Raw genomic sequence first — 13,418 nt, 5'->3', positions numbered from 1 at the left:
GATTTTTGGTTGCGCCTCCTTAGACTCTATATTCATTGCTTCATTGCCCTCCCCCCCCCCACCTTCAATTTCATAGCGTGGGCCCTGCAAAACATATCAAAAGGGAAAAGTGTGAAGCCTGGTAACGGATCGAATGTGGCGATTCACGAATCGCCGTACAACTAAATAAATTTAACTTTATAATGACGCCCCCCCCCACCCCGGTGGCGTGGGCCCTGTTTTGATATAGGGGATGCTAATTGTGTATAATAAAATTCCTGTTCGAGAGTCAACCCAAATTTTGGATAAAGTTTTAAAAGATTCAGAAATCAAGCTATTCATATTTCTAAATCTCAAAAACAGAAAGACGGGGGTAACTCTTGGACGGAAATTCTATACATGATGAGCGTTCCCTATATATCAAAACATATCGGAGAGAATGCGTCAAGCCTAATTCGTTGCATCATAGATATTTGGAATATACATCAATGCAGAAATTTGTCGATGATCCATTATAGTTTGTAGTTTCTTGCCTTCTTTGAACTTTTGAATATGTTAGAAATGTTCTCTCAGGCTCGGATACAGAGGGAGGCTATAACCAATGGAGGAGAGTGCACTTTATTATCGTATTACCTTATATGGAAACTAATTACTCTCCATAAATAGGATAGCCTACCTCCTGTATCCGACCCTGTTCTCTTATTCGACGTTCTACTACTCGATACGCTTCCTTATTCGATAATATTTATAGTCACCGTCATCAAGATTTTTTCATAAACAACGCTCTATTAATCGATAAGCTCCCTTATTCGATGAAAATTCAATTCCCCTTAAAGATCGAACCAGAGAACGTTAACTTTATGTTAGAAATTTTCTCCTACGACAAGGGTTGAGCTCAATTTTCGCGGATTATATGGTGTTGACATTGATTTTCAACATCATATTACGTAAGAAAATTGAAATCAAATCAATTGAGGTGGCGAGAAGATCAAGATGATTGCTTTGAAAAGAATTTGGAGCATTTGTTTTATGATCAACTTTAAGTTATCATAGAACCAGTGTTCAAAACTCTCTTCCACGTTTATAAATACTATATATCTTCTATACTAATTGAGTTTATGAAAGATTTCTGTAACGCTAGCCCAGTAACATACTAAGGTTTCTAAAATTTGAACGCCGCGGCCGGAAAACCTATCCTCCTTCGATACAAAAAGTCTCGCGCTAAGTTTGACAAGCGTAGAAAACTCGGATTAGAGAAGACTCTACACTGCTATTTTTGCTGCGAACCATAATTTTCTTGCCTTTATCGCGCGTATCAAATAACATATGTAATATAGTAATATAGCCTAAATGTAGCTATTTGTAATATAGTTGTAACATAACATACTCTACACTGCTATTTGTAAACGAAAAAAGTTCTGATGTCAATTTCATGAAAAAGTACTGCGACGTCACAAAGTTTCAAATAAAAAGGTGTGGCGGTTTTGTTGCACGATTTCGAATTATTTTATATCAACACACGCAACAAAATCCAACATTGTTGTTTGATGATTAAACTTCGTCTAACGTTATTTAAAAAAGGTTTGAATGTTGGTTGCATTGCATATGCGCCGGTCTTAAGCTGTCCGCATGTGAAGCCAACAAACGGGAAAACCTTCAGTGCTCAATCGCAAAGCGCGAGCCTCTCCGTCACAACTAAGGCTTTTTCTTTCCTAGAAGCAACCCTCTCACCACCTCAGACACCTTTGGGCGTCTGCAACGACGGGTACCCTCGATAATTTTGACAGTGTCACTATGGCATTTCATTGAACACAAACTTCCGTTAGCTTAAAAAGACATATCATCGAGGCTTACATACACAAAATTTTGACTAATGTAGAAAGTTTAGAAGTATAATTTTTATTATTGTATTCGGCATTTTAAGCCAAAACGATGTCAGGAATTAACCCACATTATAGTATTTTAAAGGCTTTTGATGTGCAAGCAAAACTGTTAACCGGCGTTTGCGACGACGGGAACCGTCTAGTTCTAACTATACTATATAATATCACCGTTGCTAACTTAAAGCTACACTTAATGCTGAAATATATTGGCAATTTTGGGTATTTTAACGTTTTTCAAAATTTAAAGCTCGGGTGAGAATTGCAATTTCAGCACTTCCATTTTGAGTCAGGAGATTTTTCGATTTTTTGGGAAAAGTTAAGTGGCAATGTTCTTAGCTATATTGGAACTTTTTTGAGCTTTTGGATCCTGAGATTCTTAAGGTTGGAAGTCTTAAGTCTCATGTTTAAACTCAGAGTTAAAACTCTACTTTCTAACCGTACTTTAAAGCACTTAATAATCACTTGCAGTTTTATCTGGCACCCAGATTTTGAAATTTTCATCCGACACGCTAAAGCTCTGAAGGTCGGGAAAATTTTCAACATCTGGAAGGTTTACATTACGGAATTTTGCGAGACCGCGTCAAGAATTTTGCAACGGGAGGTCTGGTAACCCAGCCCTCGTTTTCGGTGATTGGCGGGTACAACCAAAATATTTATAGGTTTATGCGCAAGGGTTATTGAACCCGACTTGGGGTGCGGAACATCAAAGGCCGACAATCATTTCTCTTTGATGGGAAATTGGCCCGCTCCTTTAGAGCTGTAGCGTGGGCGGCCGCCAATCCGCCATCGGAATATCAGATAACTTTCGGTTACAAAGTTTTGAGGGAATTCCCCTTTTGTGCCAGATATTGCGGCGCCGATTGTACTGTAGCCCCTTTTTTCTGTTATATTTTTGATGAGAGGATGAGAGGGACAAATTACATCTACTGAACCCTTCTCATGGCGTTACATATGAAATAACACAGTTTAAGAAATACAAACTTTTTGTTAGAAAAGACAAATCTATTCTTTTCTGGAACATTCCTTGTCTTTGTCTTTGAACGTATGATGTAGAGAATTCCTCAAAAAGTGATTTCGCGTAAAATGATTGCTTTCTCGAGGTCGGATTCGGCAAATGGATTTTTGTTTTCAGGTGTCCGGGCTTACTTGAAGCTTGTACACGACTTTTAAGTTAACGTTAATTAAATCCTGTGCTTGTTTATGCAGAACCCGAAAATTAACATGTAGGTTTAAAGATTGTGGTCAGTAATTTCTATTTTCCTTCGATTAAATGTCATAAACCTTGCGAGAAACATGCTTTATCTACAATATGCATCCTTGTGATTTCTGCTCCTTAAAAAATCTGTCAGTACAAAATTTCCTTCGAAATAATTTGCTAGTACAACCTTTTCAACATACACGTTTTTATAAGAACAAACTATATAAGAACATAAGGCTTAGAGGGTCAAACTATTTAAATGCTTGTTAACATTTTAAGGCTTTTCAGGACTCTAAAACATCTCTTAGGAAAACGAAAGCAGATGGTGCTTATCAAATTTTCAAAATTGCAGATGCGGTGCCTATTAAAGGACATCGGCGCTAGATAGAGAAAATACGGAATTATGACTCAACTGTATTTTATTATCAAATATCGCACTTGCTTTTATTTTCTCACCAGGTAAAGACGAGCGTGTCCAGCTCTCTCATCTCATCACTCCATAACAATCCTGCTGATTTAGAATGTCTTCGCGTCTACATCATCATCCCCGAAATACTTCACAAAATGGCACCCGAAGAAATGGCGCCTTTAGGCGTTTCGTTTGCTGTGGCGTTTGGTGGACTACAGCTTCCTGCAAAGAAGGCACTAAGTAAGAAGGTTTTTTTTTAACCTTACAGCTGGTAAACTAAGTTGTTTCAACGTTCGTCTGACGTCCAATAGACTTTCTTTGGAAGTTTTGTGCTGATTTTAGCATAGTGAGGTTTGGTCCAATACTGTCTGTAATTCTTATATTGTTTTCTCTTCTCAAATCTGAAATAAAATACAAAATATGATAATTATTATGATTTAACTCGACTCAAAGCTTCTATTCATGATACATATGACGTAATGCTTTTTACGGAAACAGGCCGGTTTTCGCCACTGTAGTGGCAAATTTAAGCTAGAGAAAAAGTGTTTAAAATTTACCAAACCCGTAGGAAACATTATGCAATAAATATCATGAATTTTAAACGATATTTTATTCATATTGTTCATTTTAGAGTTCTTACGAAATGGGGTAAGTAGAAAACCTGGCCCACCTCTCTGGCCCGGGCCATATGGCATACCCTTGGCCTACCCTTTGGCCCATCTTGCAACTCTAAAAAAGATTTGATTCTTATCATTCTGAAAATCTGCAAACCAATTCTGAGGTTGGACTTTGTTTTTTTTGGCATTTGTTTTTTTTTGGCATTTAGAAAAACAACGAGACTGAAATAAACAAAAAAAATTAAACGTTTTGAGTCTGCATTCTATACACCTGACATGAGCCCCCCCCCCCAGCGGCACCCCTAATTACGCCATCACGCAAAAAGTTTTCCCAATCACGCATCACAAAAATCGCTAAAATTTGTCACCACGCAAAAAATAGCGAAAAATAGCCCAAATCACGCATCACGCCTCAAAGTTTTGCCCTATCACGCATCACGCCAAAATCTTGATCACGCCATCACGCAAAAAAATCTCTAATCACGCCATCACGCAAGAAAAAAGTCCCAATCACGCCATCACGCAAACCGCTGGGGGCCTCTGACATAGATTAAGGCGAGAGGGGGGTTTGTACTTTTACGGTGTGACGGGATTGGCCCTCTTTTAGTACGGTATTACGGGATTCGACGAAAAAAGAGACGGGATAACGGTATTTTAAAATCAGACGGTATTTAGCCTTATTTTTTGTTATTATGCCGGTATTTTAACCTCTACAAACCGGTGTGACGGTGTTATTATTTTTTTCAATTTTCGGGATTTCGGGATTCAGGAAAAATTTTGACGGGAAAACGGTATTGTGGTATCTTTTAAGTTGACCCGAACCCGACTCGAACTCGGGATCCCTAGAGCAAGAGCACAATGCGCTACCATTTACACTATTCTCATAAAAAAAAGTGTTTAATTCTTAGAGCATTTACAAGATTTGACCAATTGTTTGTCGTAAAACGGCTGATGCAATAACGCCAACGTGCTTTATGATGAAATCATAATGAAATTATAGTGCATCCCGACGCACACATATCATTATAACCTGGTTGTCCGAGAATAAAATCGGGGAAAAAAATGTTTGAAGGTGGGCCAAAGGGTAGCATGGTTTCAGCCCCCCCCCCTTAAAATAAGGGGTGATTTAAAATTTAGAGAAAAACACAAAGGGCAAAAATGTTAAAAACTGAGAAATAAGGGGGGACTTGGTCTCAAGGGTCAAATGGAAGCCCTTGCTACTTGAGGGGGGAGTAATCTTGTTCCTTTCTTGCAATTTTTTTCTCTCGCTTCGCTCGCAATACAGTTCATTGGTAACTTCTTTGCAATCTAGCTAATTTACAAGTTTTTTGTGTACAATATAGCATTATTAAATGAAAATCTAACTGCGCCCCAAGACCAATATGCTGACAACAATATTGAAATCATAAAACATCAATTTTTTCGCACGCTTCGCTCGCATTACACTTTCTTTCTTTAAGTTTCTTTTCACTCTAGAAAGTCTCTAATTTGTCTATTTGTATTTAGTGATTTAGGGTAGCTTGGCAGTCGATTTAAAAAAATTTTCTAGTCGGCCCCAACCATGGTGGGGCCTGTTGTCCCCTTTTCCATTCATCGAAGATAAATCTACTCTTCTCCACTAAATATTTCCTTCCTCGTTATGCCTATCGTGGGTGGGGACACCACTTTGGAAAATTGACTTTGGCCCCTCCAGAAAGATTTTCCCACAACGCCACTGCTTGCAAAGCATCTAAGGCTCCAATCACATTTCAGCTATGGAATTTTCTCTTTCGATTCGAATGTTACATTCTAAAACATTTTTGTTTCCTTGGTGTGCCATCATCCTACACTACATCTAAGGCTCCAATCACATTTCAGTAATGGAATGACCCGTGATTCGAATATTTACATTCAATTTGGAATATTTTTCTGTTCTGCTTCTATATGGAATAGTTTCGTTCAAATGCTATCAGTTTGAGGAGAAAACGATTTTAGAAAAGTGTATAGTAGGGATTTTTATACCAGGTACATTGTTTATTGCAGTTTATCATTCTCTACTAATATTTTAAATTTGCTGGTTTAGAAAAGTATATAATGATAAAAAACTTTTTCACAAAAGAAAGAAAGAAATATCAGTAGAAGAGCTTTAAGGACTAATTTCTCGCTTGTCTCTACACCCCAAAAATTAAGGGCATGTTTACATAAGAGTCTTGCAAATTTAAGGGGGGAGTAAGACTTAAGGGGCACCTCGAAACCATCTTTAAGCTTTAAGGGGGGATAAATTGATAAGGGGTGATTTGCGTTTTAAGGGGGGACTCAAAATCATGGATGAAACCATGGGTAGGCCGAGGGTAGGCCATATGGCCCGGGCCAGAGAGGTGGGCCATGTTTTCTACTTACCCTACGAAATGTTTTTTCTCTTACAATTTTAGTTGGTTGGTGGAAACTGTTACCTGCTACTTTCCTCGAAAGAATCGTCCAGGTAAAACTCTCTTTTATAATTTTTTCATTACATCTTATTATTCTGCTATGACCTGCTTTCTCTTAGGCTGGACGGTTTTGCCGTCACCCGACCCTACATTTTGGAGTCGGTTGGAAATTTTTTTTTATTTTGATCATTCATGGAATTTTTCTCTACATTTTGTAATTTTTGAAGAAAACAAATTCACTTCGTAGAAATAGCATTAAAAGTTTTTAGGGCGGCAAGTCTAGAGAAGAGTCGGTCGGGTGACGACAAACCAACATTTTTTAAGTCCACCTTTATCTTATTTTCAGTGTTAAAGTTCTTCCGTCCCAGACGGATTTCCATCTCAGTGAAGTCTAGAAAGAGGCTTTCCCCTGCTTCAAATAAATTTTGCATAATTCACTAAAATTTCAAAAATATCTGCGCAATATTTTGCGAATGAGATCTTTCATTTTGTCGTCAATGCAATGATTCCCTTGATTCTTTTCAATGAAAGCAAAGAAGAGCTGACTTTCCACTGTCTTATCTGAGTCAATTTGAAGCAAGGTAGAAAATTTGCCATCTAAATCAGACTTAAAGGCCGGTCTTCACTTTCGCGCGACACGAGCGAAAACTTTTTGACGTTTTTGTAAGGTCATTGGTCGGTTGAAAAATGAAGCAATTCCATTGGTCGAAATTGACGTAACGAATGAAAAAAGTAGAATTTTTTTACGATGTAATCTTTTCTTCGGGCAAAAAAAGGTTAGGAAAAAAAAACTGTCCCCCAATTCGCGCGAAAGTGGAGACCGGCCTCAAGTTATTTTTTGATTTTTTGATGAACCTTCAACAACCCTCTTTTCGTTCATTTTAGTGTTTCAAATGGTCCATCCTTGAGTTATTCCCAACAGAAAGAAGAGCGCCGGTAAGTGAAAACTCATAATCCGTTATTCCAGTTTATTAAAATTTGCCGTCGATCTTAGGCTACCCTGCTTATGACAAAGTTGAAATTTTGTATAAAAATTTCAGCAATCTGGGTTTTTAGATTGGTTTTTGTTTGGTTTTACCGTTTCCATGGGCAGCCGGCTCGGCTATCCATGGCGGACAGAACACGTAATGGCATGACATCCCTTTTATTCTTTTAGTTCATACAAAACACGTTGGCAAGTTTCGATGCTTGTTTGAAGGTGCTGAAAGTTATCCACGAGGTAAAATTTATTCTTTCTTCTCAATGAAAAGTTACGAAATCTTTTTATTTTCAACTTAGGGGCTAGATTGAACCATTGAGTTTAAAGCCGAACGCTAGAGAGGAAGCTTCCATTGAGTTTAAAGTCCTGAAGGGGCTTGATGGGGAATGAAGCTTGAGCCTTGAGCTTCGCGCCGGGGATAATGGATTGAACCTAGCGGTTTCTTCTTTTTTACGTGGTACATTTTCGAAATCTGGTGATGGATTTTATTTTCAAACCCGGCGTTTATGTGAAAAACACGCGGGTCACTCGTTTTGGATGGCAAATAAGTGACTAAATTTCCTATTCAAGAGTTTCCTCTCTAGCCCCAAAGGGCCTTTGAACTCGATGGATTGAGTTCTTTTCTTTGTAAGTATTTACCGCCTGGTAGAGTACCTCTTACGCATGTAAGCGCTCAATGCCAGTGAAATGTAACCAAAGAAGGGTATTTGTCTAAAATGATAAGAGAAAATGTCACAATGAACCAAAAAAAAATTCAAACAGAGATTTGTTGCATATCAGGAAAGTTTTCATTATTACAGTAAGTACTTGCAAACAAGGACTCTGTAATGCGTAGACAACCAAAAGTCTGAATACAGTGAAAGGTGCTACTTATCCCTGGTCTTTCTCGCATAGTCATTGTAAAAAACCCTGGTCTAGCAATGTATTGTTTTAGCTTTTTGTTCAACTTTCTTTTGTTACAAACAAAAGACAAGTACTACTTTTTGATCACATAACCAAAATATCCTCTTGGGATTGGTCTATTTTCTAATCACATGGTCAAAAAGTTTGCAAAATAAATCAATTTTGGTACGTAAGCTCCATCTTTTAACAATAAAAAGAGACAAAAACCTTCCAGACCAGTGTTTTATAATGACTATGGTTCTCGTATCCGGATTCTCGAATACTCTTTCTCGTCTCCCTGCAATAAAGGTTTTCTCGTGTTTTTTAAGTGACGTATTTTCCGCCATTTTGGAAGCAAATGTTCGAATTTGTGGAGGTGATCCCTTACATAAATCGAACGTTAATTTTCACAATGGCAGAAGTTACGTAAATTATCAAAAACATGAAAAAACCTCTATAGACGAGAGATTGCTAAATTTACAAACTTTATTGGACATCCGTATAGTGCTTAACCGACCGAAATCGGATATCTTTAGTGATAAAAGAAGCAGTGATTTTTGTTTTCAATGCTGAATTCACAATCAAAATAACTTTGAGTTTATCGACCCAGTGATATTCATATTGGAAGTTTATCGCGGCTTAAATCACGAGATTTATGTTGACTACGTTTGGCTATAATGTTTCGAACGATTCTTCTCCCATCATCGGGCAATGTGGAGGATGTTTTCTCCACTATTTGTACCAAGACCTTCTGATTACCATTAATTATAGTAAGTGTAATTTTTATAAATTTCGAAACTTTTTTTTTAGCTTAGCGAAGAAGGAGATGAGGTATTGTCTCACGCTTCGTTCTACATCCCTGGTTTGATGGACAAAATTGATATCCGAAAAGATTTCCTCAGTTATATTGAAAATCCGGTACGTAACTTGAACGTCATGTAACCGATACGTTTTCTGAATTTTCCATCGTGTTAATAATTCACATAGTCTAGCATGCTAGACGACTAAAGGCCGGTCTCCACTTGCGCGCGCTTCGATCGAACTTTTTCGAGCAAAGCTTCCACGCTATTGGTCAAAAGAAAAATTCTCCATTGGCGCGATCTGACGTAACGGTTGAAAAAAGTTAAAATGTGTTCAACTTTTTTTTCCAGCGCGTGTTACATTTTTATGACGTAATCTTTTTTCCAAGCAAAAAGGATTGAAGTAAAAAAGTGCGATCGCAGCGCGCGCAAGTGGAGACCGGCCTTAATTCAGACATAATGGAAATTAAGGAAAGATGATAGAAGTAGAGTTTATACAAACTGGCATTATTCCGTTACGATTATTGTATCATTAACACCAATATTGCAGGGGGATTTTAAACGACTCCAGTCTATAATTCAAGTCACGTATCACTTTTTAGGATGGATTTGCGTTCAGTAACTTTCCATTCGTATTCGAGGTGAAAGAAAAAGCGTTCATGATGGAATACGATGCTGAGTTGCAAATGAGGGTAAGATCCTTTGTTTCGTATCTCATCAGAGTGATAACCATAATTTTGTTCGGAAGCTCTGAGCGGACACAACGACAACAATTTCTCACAACAATATAAATATTGGTTCTTCTTACAAGAAAAGTGTTATATAATGTATATGCTGTGTGTATAAAATATATAAATAACTAACAACTCGAACAGATACGGGAAGAAGGACTCATCGGAAGGAATAAGGAAAACTAAGTGAAGTTCGGAATCAGAATACTGAGATATGACGTTTGGAAGTTTGTTCGATTAGTAATAATTAAACTGGATAACGGCTTGTTCGCAAGATAGTCGTCCTAGATAAATTATGGCAGACAGTAAGAAATACATAAACTATTCTTAGATAAATAATATCTCGTAAATATATTATGATTTTATATAGGCCGAGGACTAGGCATAGAAACAAGATTGTGAGAAGTGTGAAAAAAAATAAAAAAAATATTGTAGTTAATTCGATGAGGCGTTTGGGTTGAGGAATGTGATACGTCGCTAATAGAATTAATTGGGTTTAATTGCTAAATATTAAAAAAAAAAAAAATAAATAAATAAATAAATAAATAAATCACTCACAAAAATATTTCAAACTGTTACAACAATATTTCAACTCTCGCAACAATATTTCAAACTCTCACAGCAATATCAAAATTCTCACAACATTATCAAAATTCTCAAAGCGACATTATAAAATATCGGAAAATCTAAAGTGCTCTCTTCCTCAGTGATTTTTTACGTCTCATTGATGATGAAAAAACTTCCGCTCGGGCAGGGCCTTAAGTTACCTTAAGGGAAGAAATTTTCGCGGAAGAAATTTTCGCGGAATTAAATTTCGCGAATTGGGGCGTAATTCGCGAAATTAAATTCCGCGAAACACACCAAAATTGTTAAATCGCGAAATTAAATTCCGCGAAATTCCATTGTTTTTCTTCTTCTTTTATTTTGTTTTTTTGACCAGGTGTTACCAAAAAAGATGGACACAATTGATTTTTAAGCATTATAACGTGTATTTTTTATCAAATATAAACAAATATAAACAAATATAAACAACTCCGCGATGCTTAAAAGTTAATCTAAGTTGATAACTTCTTCTCAATCGCGAAATTAAATTCCGTGAAACTTTTGAAATCGGCTTATTCGCGAAATTAAATTCCGCAAAATTTGCCATTTTGAAACTCTGATTCGCGAAATTAAATTCCGCGAAAATTTCTTCTCGCGAAAATTTCTTCCCTTAAGGGACACCTAGGAGGCGCCTGCGTGTGCGTTTCACATAGTTGTCCCTTCCATGAGTATCGCAGCTCGAATAGATATCTCTGAAAACTTGGCCTCTAGTACGCCTAGGATAAGTCGTCCCCTTGCGATTGAAAAGAAATTAAGCCTCTGGTGTTTAGCGGCAAAAGTGTCCAATTTCCAGAGAAACCATAATCCTAAGCTTGTATCAGTTGCCTTCGTGGACTTCTCCACGGCACTCCATGACGACTACCAGACTATCTGTAAATTTATTGTAACTGTATGACCGATTCAATCGCCACTTGAAATATTTGGCTACATGCAGGCACCTCTAGGTTTGTAGTAACTAAAGGCCTTGTCCGCGAGGAAGTTTTTCATCATCAACAAGACGTAGAAAAATCACTGCGAGGGCATTTTACATATTTACCAACTTTGGATATTGTTTTGAGAATTTGATATTGTTTTTATTGTTGTGAGAATTGTTGTCGATGTGGCCGCTCAGTGAAGCCCTGCAACTTTTAAAACAATTTTAAAGCTCTTCTATTTGCATATAGGCTTGCTTCTCATAAAATGACGAACAATAATTTTTGCCCCTTGCAGCCCCTTGCGAAAGTGTTGAGTGAGTAACCTGTGTCCTGTACCCTGCATCATTTTGAAGTTCCTTTATTTGCATAATATAGTTCATGGTTGGACGAGCGCACATGATGAACTTGAATAGCATCGCATCGAGCGGATTTATTGACTTCCCTCAAAGTCCCTATCTAGTGTTAAGTATAAGAAGACATCACTTGGTTCAAGATACACTCAACAATATTTTATCACAGAATCTGATGGATTTCAAGAAACCGCTGAAGGTACTTATAATCCTTATATTTTGACGGGAACGTAAAGCACCATCCCAAAAATACATATTTTACGTAAAATTTACTGAAAAAAGGGTAAAATTAGAGATCTCAATACCAAAAGTGTCATAGATTATTACTTCTCTTGAAAAATTTTTAAAATTTTAACGAAGATATTGTTGGATATGATAATGAGGTATAATAATCTACCTTTTTTGTCGACTCAAAATCTTTTTGGTTTTGGTCATAACTGCCTTTTTAATCCAAATTTGCACAAGGTACTAAGTTGAAAATTAAGCTTTAAGTGAATTTGCAGCTTTGACCACCCACTTATATCTGGTACTAATTTGTTTTTGACTTGCAAATTTTGACCAGCCACCTGGCAGTGGTCCCTACAACTTAGCACAGACCCCCCCCCCCATGATCCCTGATTCCTCATAGAGTCTTGAACCATAATTGGATTTGAATGGTAATTTGGGAAGTTTAAAGAAACGTGTTGGATTTAGCTCTTCACCTCACTGAAATGCTACTAACCCCTCGCTTACTTGAGCTTCTATTATCCAAATCTCTCGATAATTCGAATTAATTTCCAGTCCCGGCCAAAGAGAAACCCTTTTGAAACACTTTCTATAATTCAAATCTCTCTGTAATTCGAGCAAATAAGATTCCCCTTCCGAGCTCAAGCTAGTGAGAATCAACTGTATTTCTAAAATAATTCCGTAAGAAACATGATTTAATTTTTATGTTATTCCTTCAACAGATCAAGTTTGTGGATGAAATGGCTGAAGATGCAGGTGGTGTCAAAAAAGTAAATCCTAGCTAGCGCACAACGTTGTTTCGACATTCATCTAACGTAATATGGACGTTGTGAACGCTAGATAAACGTCGAAAAAACGTTGTGAACATTAGATAGACATTGAAACAACGTTGTGTGTCAGATAGAGATAAAATCCTCCCTATAACGTCCATTTAACATTAAATTAAGTGTCTTTCCCAGCTGGGACAGTGAACTGTCCAATTAGCTGGGATTTTGAATGATTCATAATTCGCACTCTTTAATGTCTTTCCAATAAAACTTTTCCTCATGTTTTCCTTTTTTATATATAATTTCAGGAATTCTTTCTACTTTTAATGCGAGACCTTTTGGATCCAAAGTACGGCATGTTTGATTTCTTTACCGAAACTGGTTGCATATGGTTCAAACATGGCGTAGGTTTATATTTGTTAGCTCTCTGTTCAGTTAAGTGTGACTACTTTCTCAGACTGATTTCCGTCTTTGCGAAGTACAAATAGAGGCTTTCCTGTCTCAAAATTCGACCAAATTTCAAGAATATTGGCAAATTTGTTGTGTAAAGTCAGTCAGTTTTCCCTCTGAGACGATCAACTTTGCTTTGACAACTGTGAGCTACACGCTTTTTTATAAAAATCACGCATATTTTGGCTATTTCTTTTAAAGGGACATTAATAGTAAAATATAA

At 37.1% G+C, this 13,418-nt stretch overlaps 1 protein-coding gene across 1 annotated transcript in view; it reads left to right on the top strand.

The window, feature by feature from the left end:
• LOC136821321 (probable E3 ubiquitin-protein ligase HERC4) overlaps positions 1–13,418 on the top strand; it is a 63,212-nt gene that overhangs the window by 42,727 nt on the left and 7,067 nt on the right. Inside the window, exons 13-21 of the mRNA XM_067077557.1 lie at positions 3,520–3,709; positions 6,498–6,547; positions 7,380–7,430; positions 7,651–7,713; positions 9,166–9,273; positions 9,758–9,847; positions 11,779–11,952; positions 12,701–12,748; positions 13,054–13,149. Of these exons, the coding sequence (XP_066933658.1) occupies positions 3,520–3,709; positions 6,498–6,547; positions 7,380–7,430; positions 7,651–7,713; positions 9,166–9,273; positions 9,758–9,847; positions 11,779–11,952; positions 12,701–12,748; positions 13,054–13,149 (870 nt within the window). The remainder of the gene's footprint in view (positions 1–3,519; positions 3,710–6,497; positions 6,548–7,379; positions 7,431–7,650; positions 7,714–9,165; positions 9,274–9,757; positions 9,848–11,778; positions 11,953–12,700; positions 12,749–13,053; positions 13,150–13,418) is intronic.

This window comes from Clytia hemisphaerica, unplaced genomic scaffold, assembly GCF_902728285.1.
Source record: "Clytia hemisphaerica strain Z4C2 unplaced genomic scaffold, Clytia hemisphaerica genome assembly, whole genome shotgun sequence".
NCBI lineage: Eukaryota > Metazoa > Cnidaria > Hydrozoa > Leptothecata > Clytiidae > Clytia > Clytia hemisphaerica.
This window is presented reverse-complemented; position numbering and strand designations above follow the sequence as displayed.